The sequence below is a fragment of the Gambusia affinis genome, linkage group LG11 (genome assembly GCF_019740435.1).
Source record: "Gambusia affinis linkage group LG11, SWU_Gaff_1.0, whole genome shotgun sequence".
Taxonomy (NCBI): Eukaryota; Metazoa; Chordata; class Actinopteri; order Cyprinodontiformes; family Poeciliidae; genus Gambusia; species Gambusia affinis.
In genome coordinates, this window is record NC_057878.1 from 6,780,800 (window position 1) to 6,794,444 (window position 13,645).

Consider the following 13,645-nt stretch of genomic DNA (forward strand, 5'->3'; position numbering starts at 1 on the left):
TTTCAGGATGGGAGCCAAGTGGCAGCGGATCCGCAGCATCCTGAACCCGCGGATGCTGAAGCCGAAGCACGTGTCGTCGTACTCCAACACCATCAACGAAGTGGTGACGGACTTCATCATTCGAGTGGCCTGGCTGAGGGAAACCAAAGGACAGGGCGTCATGGTTAACGACCTGACCGAAGAACTGTACAAATTTGCATTTGAAGGTGAACTGAGAGGGAACAAACTGACTTCATTTGCATTGTGTTGGAAACATCTCTTTACATTCTACTAGTGTCAATTTATTTATTTTTTGCTACTTCCTGTTGCACTCTTTCTTAAAATTATGGATGCACCGATACAAACATTCTGGCTGATATCAATATCAGATATTAATATTGGTGTTATGGCCGGTAACCGATAATTACTGATACTACTGTATGTATTCCACATCCCTTTCGACGCCTTGAAAAAAATGCTGACTTCACCACTGCTTCAGTGAAACTTCCCACAATCCTGTGCTGCATCACTATTACCAAACAAATACCACATGACCAGCCTCCTCCCACTCCCCCTGCAGAAACAAGATGGAAATATAGATCAGTTGTCAATATCACTCCACTTTTATTTATCACACCGATACCGATATGTTAAAAAAATATGACTAATACCGATATATTCTGGCGGTCACGCTAGGTTTTTTTTTGTTGTCCTTATTTTCACTGACGATGTAAGAAAGATTCTGTCATATTCTATTATTACCCCTCAATTTTTAGACAATATTAAATTTAACTGTTTTTATGCTGTTTAATTAATATTCAACAAGTTGAACAAAGAATCCAGAACCCTTCACACATCAAGCAGACGGACACATCTGGCTTTTTCCCCACAATGACAAAAACCACTGACCGTTGCCCACATACCTACATATAAACACTTCAATTAAACAACTCCACTTAACATATCATTTGAATTAAGATTCTACTGCTTTTATCTTTTGGGTAATCGGTGTAACCTTTCCTGTTTTTAGCTTTTGCTTAACATCTTCCTGCTCCATTTTGTCGCTTGTTGTAACAGCAGGGTGAGTCAGGTGCAAATCGCCTGGGATGGGTGATGAGAGCAGGGTGGAGCCGCATGCAGCGCACTGCGCTTGTTACAGTCTGATTAACTTCTACGCCTTCCTTTCTTTCTTTCTTTCTTTCTCTCCTTCACAAGGTGAACTGCGTACTCATCTCTTCAGAGTATGAATAGATGAACACCACCTAACGTTCTCTTTAGTTTTCTGTTCTCTGTGTGGTGTCGGCTTACAAATGCAGCCATTCTGCCAAAGTTTTGAATGTGTTTTGGAACCAGAGCAGCCCGTCCATGACTCCTCCAGCTTCCGGTCAGCGAGATGCATTTAGTTCAGTGTCCATGCCGGAGGTGATACTCAGATGGGAATTTTGTTTTGGATTTAGTCACCTCTGCGACGTACTCTGTGGGCGAAGTTGAAAATGACGGACATGCTTCAGATTGAATCGGTAAAATACAGAAAATATCCCGTTGTGTGTTTCCCTGCTTAAAATCCCCCCCAAAAAAACACACTTATTTATCCTCCTAAGTTGAAATCCGTTATAGAATTTATGAAATGAACAAAACACATGCTATAACCGTCCTCAGCTTCTGAACATATTTCATGTAAATTGCCAGAAGAGCAATGGTAGATCCTGTCAGACTGGCTTTACCTGTCCCTTGTACTGCACAGCTCTACTCAGGTGTGGATCAGAACATCACCTGTGTAGCAACAGTTTGCTGAAGAGCGAGTGCTTGTCATTCACAACGTTTTATCTTTGACCCGGTTTCTGACCCTCTGGCCTTCAGAACTGATTAGATACCGAGAATAACCTTGTGTGTTGGATTGTTGTAGTGCGTTAAGTCACACTAAAAAGGAACTGACTAATTTTTCAGAGTAGTTCAGGTTGAGATTTTATAATGTGGATTCCAAAAACATTCGAAAACTGAGGTACACAGTTGGGTTTATTTTTTACATGATTGGTACAGACTACAGTTTTCTTCAGGTTGGGAGGAGGATTATGTACGGATTGAAGTATATTTTTAACACGGGCAGCTCCAGTTTTCAGTTGTCTTACGTGATTGGTCCAACAGAGGAGATTATGTTTCTTCCTTTGTGATGTTGGTTAAGCCACCACTGCATTTTCCGTGACTGTTTCTTCGCCTTCCGATTTGTCTTTGTGAGATTCAACTCAATTACACTTTTATTGTATTTGTTTGTTGTCGTAGTTGAAAATTCTCAGTCATATTTTTGAGGCCTATAAAGGATTAGCACTGTGCCGTGAACTTTCATTGTTTACTTTGTGTAATCAAGGTAGGCCAGCCCTTCAGAGTCTGGGATTTGTTGAAGCGATAGCTCAGTCTGGATTTTGCAGTTCACAGAGTGCATGATGACAACTTATATACATCCAAAGCTTTTATCGTTCCAGAATTAAAAATGATTACAATAGTCTTCTTTAGCTACTAAAACAGCCTTTTGGTGCAATTGTTGAATTCAGTTTGCACCAACAGTAAATTCACCCAAAGCCAACAACGACCAGCTGCTCCTCACCAGATTTTTCACAGTGGAGTCAGGAGAGAGATGAGAGAAGTTAAGAGACAATGACAATTTCATTCTGAGAGCTTTAGAAAAAACAAACAAACAAAAAAAAAAAACTGGAGTTAGCTAAAAATGTTTTCTTTTCCCCATAAAAACAATAGCTGATGCACTCATTTCCAGTTGCCTGTGTTCACACTCACTGCACAAGACTCCACTGCTGAAGGAGAAGCTTGAAATCTGGGGCTGAACATTACGACAAGCGAATGAAATACAGAGGCAGTATTGCCTGACTAGAAACCTCACATAATCCCCTTTGGATCCCACCAGTGTTTGGATGATAAACACCACTGTAGTGAATTGCTTCTAGAGCGACCCGTTCAGTCGCCTGACTTGAACTGAACTCCAAATCTGTTCAAAGAACTGAAAACCAGCGAGGCAAACAGGAGCCAACTTGGAGGACCTTGAGGTTTTCCTAATCAGTAAATATAGACATTAAGTTGGATTTTATGTCAATCTCTCCGTTAGGAATTCGTATGCTTAGAAATATGTCGATGTGTTCAGAACTTTGTGTTCAGCATGTTCATACCGTGACATAATAAATCTCAACAAATCGTACCAACCAGCTCTGTCCAAAGAAAACAGAACCTCCTGCCAGCACCGTTTAGATCCAGACATGTTATCTTGTTTGCCTAAACAGTTTCCCAACTGAGTTGAAACCGACCGTTTTGTGTTCAAGAGAAACAGACACAGGTTATCTGTTGCAAGTATTTTAGCCAGATTATCCGAAACAACTGCAGACTGTCGACGTGACAGCTGAAATTTGGATCCACCTTCCAAACCTTTGGAAAATGTCGATTTTATTTTATTTTTTTATGCATACAGATGCTTTGGTTTGCTTAAAACCTTCAGTAATGGTGGGCGTGCTGTGGTGGCGTAGGGGATAACCCGACCCCACATCTGGAGGCCTTGAGTCCTCGACGCGGCCGTCGCGGGTTCGATTCCTGGACCCAGCGACATTTGCCACATGTCTTCCTCCCTTTCCTGTCAGCCTACTGTCATATAAGGGACACTAGAGCCCACAAAAGGCCCCCTGGTGGGAAGAAAAAGAAAAAAAAACCTTCAGGAATGTTTCTTTCTTCCTTCCATGTTAACCTCAGCTGAACAAACCTCGGCGTGTGTATTTATTTATTTATTTATTTTCACTTTCAGAACCATCGTTGCTTACACATTTTTATTTTTTTTTTACCTATTGATTTTCACTTGGCTGCATCTAGAAAGTCACTAGCAGATTTCCCCACATTAAAAAAAAACCCTGTTCTTTTACTTTCCCTTGAAACGTGTTTGAGGCTTACTGGTTTGGAAACAGTTTGAAATGTGTTCTTCTAGCTTCCACCAACTCAGGACTATATTTCCAAATTTTGTTCAGTGATTGTTGTTGGTTTTAATGCTTTTAAAATATGTTAGATTTTGGGCTAATTGTCATACTTCCGTTCTCAGGTATCAGCTCAGTTCTGTTCGAGACCCGTATGGGCTGCATGAACGAAGTTATACCCGAGGAAACCCAGAAGTTCATCTTCTCAGTCGGGGAAATGTTTCGCCTCTCCCCTATCATTGTCCTTTTCCCCAAGTTCCTCTGGCCCTACCTTCCTTCGTGGAAACAGTTCATCGCCACCTGGGATCATCTTTTTAAAGTTGGTAAGCAGCAGCCACAACTTTTTTTCTTTTCTTTTCAGTTGTTTTAAGATAGCTATACATCTACACGTCCAAAGTCAAAAAATATGTGAAAAATGGGAAAGAAATTGGGAGTTTTCTTCCTAACGTTGCAGAGTTCATAAGACAGGACTTATGTGGTGTTTATTTCAGTAAATCAGAGGTAATGTTGGCCGCACGAAGTAGCTTGAAAACCTAACGAGGCAACTGTGCCACTAGAATACCCACTTTATAATGTCTAAATTATAGAGACAGTGAATGGAAGCAGCTAAAAGTCTCACCTTTGCGCCCCCGGATAGCTTTTTTGCACTGCCGCTCCATCTTGTTGCCACTAAATAAACATATTTAGTCTGTTTTACTTGTGCCAAACCCATTCAAAGAGAACAACTGTGAAAGGATTTGTTGTTAAGTTTGCTTTTTCTGCAAAGTTAAACTAAGATGGGTATTTATATATAGATCTGTGTAGATATATAAAGTATAAATTAATTATCTGAAATTCTGCAAACACAAATGTAAACCTTAGCAGCACATCTTTGAAAAGTGTTGGAAACATGTAAACTATGCAGGAATAAAATACCTCAAAGCTTCTGAGTTTCCACACCTAGATACTAGATGGTACAGGGTTCCTATGCAATTTTGAAAAATAACTTACTAAATGTTTATTCAAAAGTATTTTCCAGGTTTGGATTTGTATTTAAAAATTAAATTGAGTATTGATATTTTTCTTTGGATATACATTCTCCATTTACCATCCCGTTGTCCTAGCATCCTTCTTTACTTTGTGTGTTTTTTCTGTAGCTCTTCATTCCATCTTCACTCATATCTTTCACTTCCCCTCATTTATCCCTCTGTCCATCCATCCCTCCTTTTTGGCAGGTAAAGCCGGCCCACTGTAGGAACATCTTCTTTAAAATCATGGTGAACTTTTGTATTTACATTTCAGTGTAAAAATAAAAAATTTAAAAAAAGAAACAACCTGGAGTTTTGCAAGAGGAATCCTGGTTGTAATTGAAAATTAAACTAAAATGTGGTTAGAAAGTGTACATACTTTCTAAAGTTGATGAAATAAAATTGGTATATACGTAAAACAGTTGAAACAGCCAGAGAACAATTTGAAGAAACAAGTTGAGTTCAGACTCCAAGGTCATTTCTCGGGCTCCATTATCGGTCCATTTCAAGGCTAAAACACTCTTATGGCTCTAGTAAAGGGCCAAAGTCCAACATCCAGGCTCCTCTGACCATAATCATGAGCACCGGTCTTGTGCTCTCTCGGGATAAAGCCTGTTCAAGAATCCCCACGGTGTCTCTTGGTCGCCATCTAGCGGTCAAAATCTCACATCTGTCTCCTGGAGAAATGAACGGCGTGCTTTTACTGTGTCCTAGCCGAGAAGTTGGTGAATAAAAAAATCGAAGAGATCCAGCAGAACGTGGACCTGGACAAGAACGTGGAGGGAGCGTACCTCACGCACCTGCTGCTCAGTGAGCAGATGACTGTCACGGAGATCCTGGGCAGCATCACGGAGCTCCTTTTGGCCGGAGTAGACACGGTGAGCGTGTAGATGAGGCGACACGAGGTAACGCTGATGAGGCTTATTTCTGTTTAGCTTAACTGAAGAATCTGTTCTCCTATCTGTATTTTTACCGCAGCGTTGAAAGGGAAGACATAATAACACTCAGCTGCTGATCGCTGTTATCAGGGCTGGTGTTGCATTTGAGCTCCAGAGATCACGCACAGAAAGGTTAAGACGACGTGCCTCAAACGCCACACTTTTCTTTCCCCTCTCAGACGTCCAACACCATCTCCTGGTCACTGTACCACCTGGCGAAGGAGCCGGAGATCCAGGATCGGTTGTACCAGGAGGTGATCAGAGTTTGCCCCGGAGAAAAGGTGCCGACCAGTGATGACATCAACCAGATGCCATTCCTCAAGGCCATCATCAGGGAAACGCTCCGGTTAGAGAGAATTTAAAAAAAATAAATAAATACTTTTTACATTTTAATTAGTATGTGTGTGTGTGTGTGTGTGTGTGTGTGTGCATGTGTGCGTGTGCACCAGGTTTTTATATCCTTATGGGAACTTATTTCTGTCTATAATGTGGGGTGTGGGGACCATTGCTCCTTATGGGGACATTTTCTTGGTCCCCATGAGGAAAATTGTTGTTTTTGGGTAAGTGGTTTAATTCTGTGATGGTTAGGTTTAGGGTAAAGGTTAAGGTAAGGGTTAGGTATGTGATGGTTAGGGTTAGGATTAGGATTATGGTCAGGGTTAAGCTGTAGAAATAAATGGAAGTCAATGTGAAGTCCCCACAAGTGATGAAAACACGACGGTGTGTGTGTGTGTGTGTATTGTCTGGTGATGGACTTGTGTCCTTGTTTCCTTAGTTGGAGCTAGCAATTATTAAGTAGGCATAGATGGATCAATGGGTAAAAGCATATATCTACACAAAGTGGTAAAACAAAACCAACATTTTATTTTCACTGACATTAAATCATGTTGCCTGTCTTTTTGCGCAATGGAGGTAATCATTTGGTTTTAGTTGTATGTCAAACACCAAGGTATCTGGCGCATAAAGCTATTTGTGAGTACATATGCATGAGTGTAAGACCTGTATGTAAATTATATCTGATTTTGAGTCGCGTATAGCAGTGTAACATGAAGAAAACTTAACTAATAAACTGATAGAAATTCTCACAGACGAAAAGGCGAATAGCAACTCTATATTTAGCTATATTTTAAATAATATAAAACAATTCGGTAAATATCCATTTTTACTGTAGTAAAAATGGATATTTATTCCTATATTTAGCTGTTCCACATGATCTGAACCACTTTCCATATGGCCACGAGTGACACAACTTTACATCTGGATGAACTGATTATTTTTGAACCAAAGTGTGTTTTATTCGATTAGACTATTTTTGGAAACATTCTGTTTGTGCCTGTGTTGACTCCTCGATGCATCCTCTGTTCTCCAGGCTGTATCCAGTGGTACCAGGAAATGCCCGCGTCACAGCCGAAAATGAGATCGTAGTCGGGGATTATCTCTTTCCAAAAAAGGTGAGAGGCATGTCGGACGGTCCCAGCCTCCAACCTCTCAGTCAGCATGAGAGGTTGCTGCTGACCTCAAACACAACAAACAAACAAACAAAACAAAACAAAGCAAACACATCTTCAGATTTCCCTTTGGTTCTCTGAGATTTCGTGGTAACAACAGCAGTATTTAATAGTCTTTCAATATCAAATGAGGTGAATTAAACTGGAAGCAAATACAAATAACATTAAGTAAGTAACACCTAATATCAAAGTTACAGTTGAACGCAGTTCAGTTGTAACTAACTACTTCCTGTCCCTCACAGACTCTGTTCCACCTGTGCCACTACGCCGTGTCGTACGATGAGAGCATCTTCCCCGACCCCCAGACCTTCCAGCCAGAGCGTTGGCTCAGAGACAGGGACGACAAGATCAAGCAGCACCCGTTCGGGTCGGTGCCGTTCGGCTTCGGGATCCGGGCCTGTTTAGGACGGAGGGTGGCCGAACTCGAGATGTACCTCCTTTTGTCCAGGGTAAGAGAATCTGAGTGGAAACGACGACCAACAATCGCTAAAATGAAGTGCGCCTGCAGCTAACGCGTTGCGCATGAACGTAATCCTCTACTTGCTTCTTGTCATAGGTGATAAAGCACTACGAGGTCAGGCCCGATCCCGCCGGAAAGACGGTGACACCGATCACCAGAACTTTGCTCTGCCCGGCGACGCCAATCAACCTCCAGTTTCTAGACAGAAGAGCAGCGCCGGCCGAGGAGAGAGCGACAGCATGAGAGTTTTTTTTTTCCCCTCACTGAGTTGTTTGGTATTCAGACCATCGTTTCACCAAGCTTTTGTTTCTGCAGAGTTCACAGAATGAGCCTTCACTGAGGCATGCAGCACAGGCTGCAGAGAAAAGGAAACACAGCTAAACAGACTCTTTGTGCAGATACGATGGCTTTATCCTGGAATTTGTCTCAATCCACCGTTTTGGAGATGCTAACGTTGTTAGCATGACGAGTTCTAAAATTCCCAAGAGTCATTTTATATCATGACTCTAGTGCAAATGTTTTCAAACAGCTGGAAAGTTCTCACCGTTTTTCTATTTGGAGCAGTTTGTAGTAGAAACAGGCGCGTTTTCACTGCCTCATTTCACAGCAATTTACAGGGACAGATGATTTACTCTTCGATTCAAGCATTGAACTTGTGCTAAACTTGCTCCCTTCGTCTATTTTACAATGCCTCATTGTCAATACCCAATGAGGTTCTCACATCACAACCATAGACCTTAATGTATGTTTTTATTCTATTTTATGGGGTATAGCTACAAAAAGAAGTGCCTTATTGTGAGGCGAAACCTAAGGAACACATTGCGGAAACGCATCCATGCAGAATAATACTGCTACCGCCATGTTTAAGTATAAGAGTTGGTATCCTCAAAGTGACGTGTGCAGACAGTGTTTAGCATGAAAGCCATGAAGTTCAGTTATTAATGCTCTCCCTGATGAAACAGTCAGTTTAAGAGGCCAGGTGTGTATTGATAAATTTGCAGTTCTGCCAAATTTTCTGATCGTTTTTTTAGTTGCTCTGTATTTCTCTCCACCTTCTCTCCTACTTCCGTATCTATGAAAAGAATCCCCATAGTTTGATGCTGCCGCCACCTTGTTTCACTGTGGGCATGCTTTGCTTAGCGCTGCTTCAAAAGCTCGTCACAACTCATCCCTGCCGATGTCTGCTGTGCTCCTTGGTCGTCATGGCGCCGTCTGTCTATTCATGTTTTCCAACAAACATCTAGCTAAATTACACTTGGTGCTGCTGCAGATTCTCAGTCAAGACACCAACTCTGAAGACATTTGGTTGCACTGAATTGTATGTGGAGGTATCGCAGTAAAGGGGGGCTGAGTAATCTAGAGAAAAAGGGGGAAAATGGGTCTGTATTTATTATTCTTTAAATATCAAAACCACCATCTTGTTAATCTGTTTGCTTTTCATCAGATAATCGCAGCCTTGCATCTTAGCAAAAAGGCAATTTTGAGTTGCATTTAATCTAATATCAAAGGATTGTCGTTTTTTTAAATGTTGAGTTTTTTTGAACTGTTTTAGAAGTGAATCAATACAAATCTGCAATGTTTTTGACTGTAAGATTTACTTCATGAAATTAAAAAATTAGCCATTTTCTTCCAATCGGTTGTTTTCCATTTTGAGCTTTACATCGGTTTGAACTAGAAAAGTTTGGTAATTTCCTGATCTCTCCTTACTTTGAATTAAATAGTAGAACATGGACGAGGATTCCATTTTATTTACTAAAGAGTTAATGGATGACATTTAAACGTAGTAAATATTGCAATAATGGAGTTTCTGCCACTGTTATGTGTAGATGAACTCATGGAGAAATACATGACTAGTAAATTAGAATATTAAAGTTCCTGTTATTTCAGGAACTTTATCACTAAGTGAACCACATTGCCATGGATGTTTTAAAGCAGGGGTGTCAAAGTCAAATGGACGGAGGGCCAAATAAAAAATTTAGCTACAAGCCGAGGGCCGGACTGATCGAATGTTCATTGAAATTTTTTTAAATGACGCATATAGTCTAGTGAACCTAATTGAACCTACTGAAAACCTAACAAATATATTCCAATATGATCAGATAAATAAAGCAATATTTTCTTATGGCTCTGTCAGTAATCTTTAATTTTCAACAGACACAACTGAAATATTTTTAAAATATAATTGGACTGAAATACAATAAAATAAAGTGCAAAAATCTATCTAAATTTGCAGTACCGTAATTCCGCCACACGTAGCGCTAAGTGGAAAAATTCCAACGGTTTCTGAAAGGGGAGACGTTGCACTTTCCAGCAAGTATCGGGTTAATACGGTAACTTCGCAGCTGCAGCTGCAGAGTGTATTTAATCCGGGGGGCACTCGTTTATTAGACGGTATATTTCGGCAATAACTTGGTGGATATTGAAAGTACCTGTTGTTATGGATACATGGGTAAGTACATCATCTCACAGAACATTTAAAGAACTACTTACAGTTCAAATAAGGAAGATATATTTTTTTCAGACGGGGTGCCGGCTTGCTGAGGTCTGCGGGCCGGTTCTAATAATAAATCAAGATCATCCCAGGGGCCGTAAAAAATCTTCTCGCGGGCCGGATGTGGCCCGCGGGCCTTGACTCTGACATATGTGTTTTAAAGCCCCTATTTCTGTTTTTGATGATTTTCAACTTACAGGTTATCGAAAACATGACGTTTAAAATTAGAATATTACATCAGATGGGAAAAAAGAAGAAATGTAGCCTTAAGAAAAGGCATGTTTAATACTTGATTAACGGTTGCCAATTTTCTAAAAGTATCTTTAATCTGACAAATTTATCATTTATTGTATATGACTGTTCAATATATAGTTGTTTATAGGTGATATCTGCTTCAAATGTGTTATAGTCAGCATATGTTTAGATTTATCTTCATCTTATGCCAAGGGAAGTATGCTCCTTAATAGCAGCCAGCATTCAGCGGCTTTTTTAAAATTTTGTAGCATTACTGTGTGTTCGGTTTACTTGCTGACCTCTGGTGCTCTCTTGTGGATGCACTTGGTACTGCATCATTTTATCAGTTTGGTAATCCGGGTGTTCCGTGAATAACAGCCAAAAAAAAAAAAAAAAGAAAAAGAAAAAGGCTTTTACTCACAGTTAATTCATGTAAAAAAAAAAAAAAATAACTTAACAACCTGGGGCCCTGACCTGTCTGCTGAGTTTCTTGCTCTACATGAAGCTTTTCTTTAATTTGCCACCAAATGCAAAATTAAAGCTTGAGTACTGCAGATTACTGTACATTTCCAGCTCACACTGAGCGAGAAGAAGAGGGACACACTGTGGACTCACAGACATTACAGGCAACATTACCTGCTGTCATCAACTTTAAATCACAGATTAACCTTTGGACTGTGGGAGGAAACCAAAGAAAAAAAATCTCTTGGTTCGGCACAGCAAGCCGAGTTCAACAATCAACAATCTTCTAGATGAGTCTACCCACTGCATCTCAGGAGACTCTGTCAACAAAATGTCTTCTTGAGGACTCGTGTGTGTGTGTGTGTGTGTGTGTGTGTGTGGTCAGCGTGAATCTGATCAACATTCAGTTAAACTCTGCTGTCTGAAAAACATTCACCTGCAGAGAATTTACTGTATTAAAGGGACTTTATTGTATAAAAGTATCAGTCAGAGGAGGGCTACAAAATATTTGTCTCCCCAGCAGATGTGACTGAATCAGATGGAGATTTTATTCTTAATTAGGGCAAAATTATTATCAAATTACAAAGTTTATGTAATGGGAAAAGTTAGGTACAACACGAAGTATCCATCTTTCAATAACGACCCGATCGTAACGACGTTTCATCCTTTTTAAATTCGTAGTAAACAGAACCACATTTTTCTGTCAACTTTTCCTCAAAAGCAAATTTTGGTGACTTTAAATCAGCGTTTAATTTATTTACCAGTCTTGGCTAAATACAGAAAGTGTTTTCACAGTAAGTGCGACCCAAATCCTTTGCTTATTGATGGAAATAATCAATTTCCCCCTATTATTTTCATTTGAGTCCAAAAGGATGCGTGCCTGGATGCTCTGATTTTAAGAAGGCAAACCTGAAAAACAATTTTTAAAGTTTTGTAATGAAAATTATTTACACAAACCTCCTACTTTATTCATTTGCTAAAAAAATATTGTACGGTTAACATGTTGTTGAGCAGGGAGAAAGAAAAATCTTAATTTAACATTTTGTGGTTTTGCTTTTAAGAGATTAAAGATTTTTTTTTTTCCTTATCTTAACAAAAAATTTTCACATTACTAGTTTACTGAGTAAAACAGTTAATCTAACCGAATCACTTTTCCACAAGTAAATAAAAATTAGATTGTGTATGAGGAATTAACTGAACCAGGTTTGGCAGGACTGGGACTCCTGCCAAACAACAAGCGAACGCTGAAATCGAAAGGTAAAGCTTTTGGTAAAAATCGCGATGAAACCAAATACTATAAAACCAGATTAGTGCAAGGTTGCTTTTTTTTTCTTCACAATTCTCCTCTGACAGATGTGTTTTATATTCAGTTTTAACTGGGGGGGAGGGGGGGTAAATGTCACGACCTGTGTTTTTCTGTGTATTTATTTCGAGTTTTCTGTGTCTCCGAGTCTCCGTCCCGTCTCCTCCACATTGTTCCCAGGTGTGTCTCGTTCTGTGATTACCCTCTGTGCATTTAACCCCACCTGTGTCCTTTGTTCCTCATTGGGTCCTTGTTATTTGTCGCGTCATTTTGTCTGCCTGTTCGTTTGCCACGATTATACTGTATTCTGTTTTGCTACGGGTGTGAGCCCTGGCTTCTGCTCAGCCGTGCCCCATGAAATCTCGTGGACTGTTTGGAGCATTATTTATTATTAAGACCACCATCTCACCCTCTTAACTGGGTCTCAAGCGTCTGCCTCACCACCAACACCCACAGCTTAATGACAAAAAAAGTTAAAATGGCTCATCAGAGTTGCATTTTCACACCAAAAATACTTTTAATAGCAGTTTGAAGACATTGACAAAACACAGTACCTAACGTCACGGCTCGCTTTCTAAACAATTAGCTCAGAGCTCATTTACAAGTTTCCATGAAGAACCACATTTTTCGCTGCTTATCATTAAGCAGCTGAAATCGTTGTTCTAAAACATGTTGCCTTGCCAGGTTGTTTTGGACCCTAATAAGTGGAAGGACAACTTGTTAGGACTCAGATTGTGAACTAGCTGTTCCTTCATCATTCAGCAGTTTTATCTAAACAGAACTACACCCACTTTGTATCAATCAAACCAAGATCAGCAGATCATCTCCTGTGTGAATCATGTGATAAAAAAAAAAACACGACTCTCTGAAAATAACCTCTAAATAAACCTTCAACTTTTACACATTTTGTCACTTTCCAGCCACAAACCTCCATATATTTAATTGAGATTGTATGTAGTCGTCCACTACAAAGTACAGTGGACTCCTGTGTGGTTTATCTGTGGATGCGGCTTGGATAGCTGGAATAGCCACAACGTTACTTGGTGCTCGATTGGCAACGGAAACAAGGAAGACCGTTGACGTCATCTTCTGCTGCAGCGCTAAGACGGTTTCCACTGGATATCAATGAATATTAAGATATATTTAGTGTTTGAACCATTAAAATAGGCAGTTAGTGTTTTGAGAGGAGGTCTCAAGTATTGAGGTGGTTGTTGTCACTATAATACTGCTGCTTTTCCTGCTGAAAAAACAAAAACAAAACAAATACTGGGTCTCCACAGCATGATGCTGCCACCACCACC

General features: G+C 40.1%; 1 protein-coding gene across 1 annotated transcript in view; it reads left to right on the plus strand.

Annotated features, from left to right (window-relative positions):
* Positions 1-9,839, plus strand: part of si:dkey-91i10.3 (cytochrome P450) — a 34,240-nt gene extending 24,401 nt beyond the window's left edge. Inside the window, exons 3-9 of the mRNA XM_044132796.1 lie at positions 7-206; positions 4,067-4,264; positions 5,663-5,826; positions 6,066-6,232; positions 7,256-7,337; positions 7,637-7,843; positions 7,951-9,839. Of these exons, the coding sequence (XP_043988731.1) occupies positions 7-206; positions 4,067-4,264; positions 5,663-5,826; positions 6,066-6,232; positions 7,256-7,337; positions 7,637-7,843; positions 7,951-8,097 (1,165 nt within the window). The 3' untranslated portion in view covers positions 8,098-9,839. The remainder of the gene's footprint in view (positions 1-6; positions 207-4,066; positions 4,265-5,662; positions 5,827-6,065; positions 6,233-7,255; positions 7,338-7,636; positions 7,844-7,950) is intronic.
* The last annotated feature ends 3,806 nt before the right edge of the window (positions 9,840-13,645 follow it).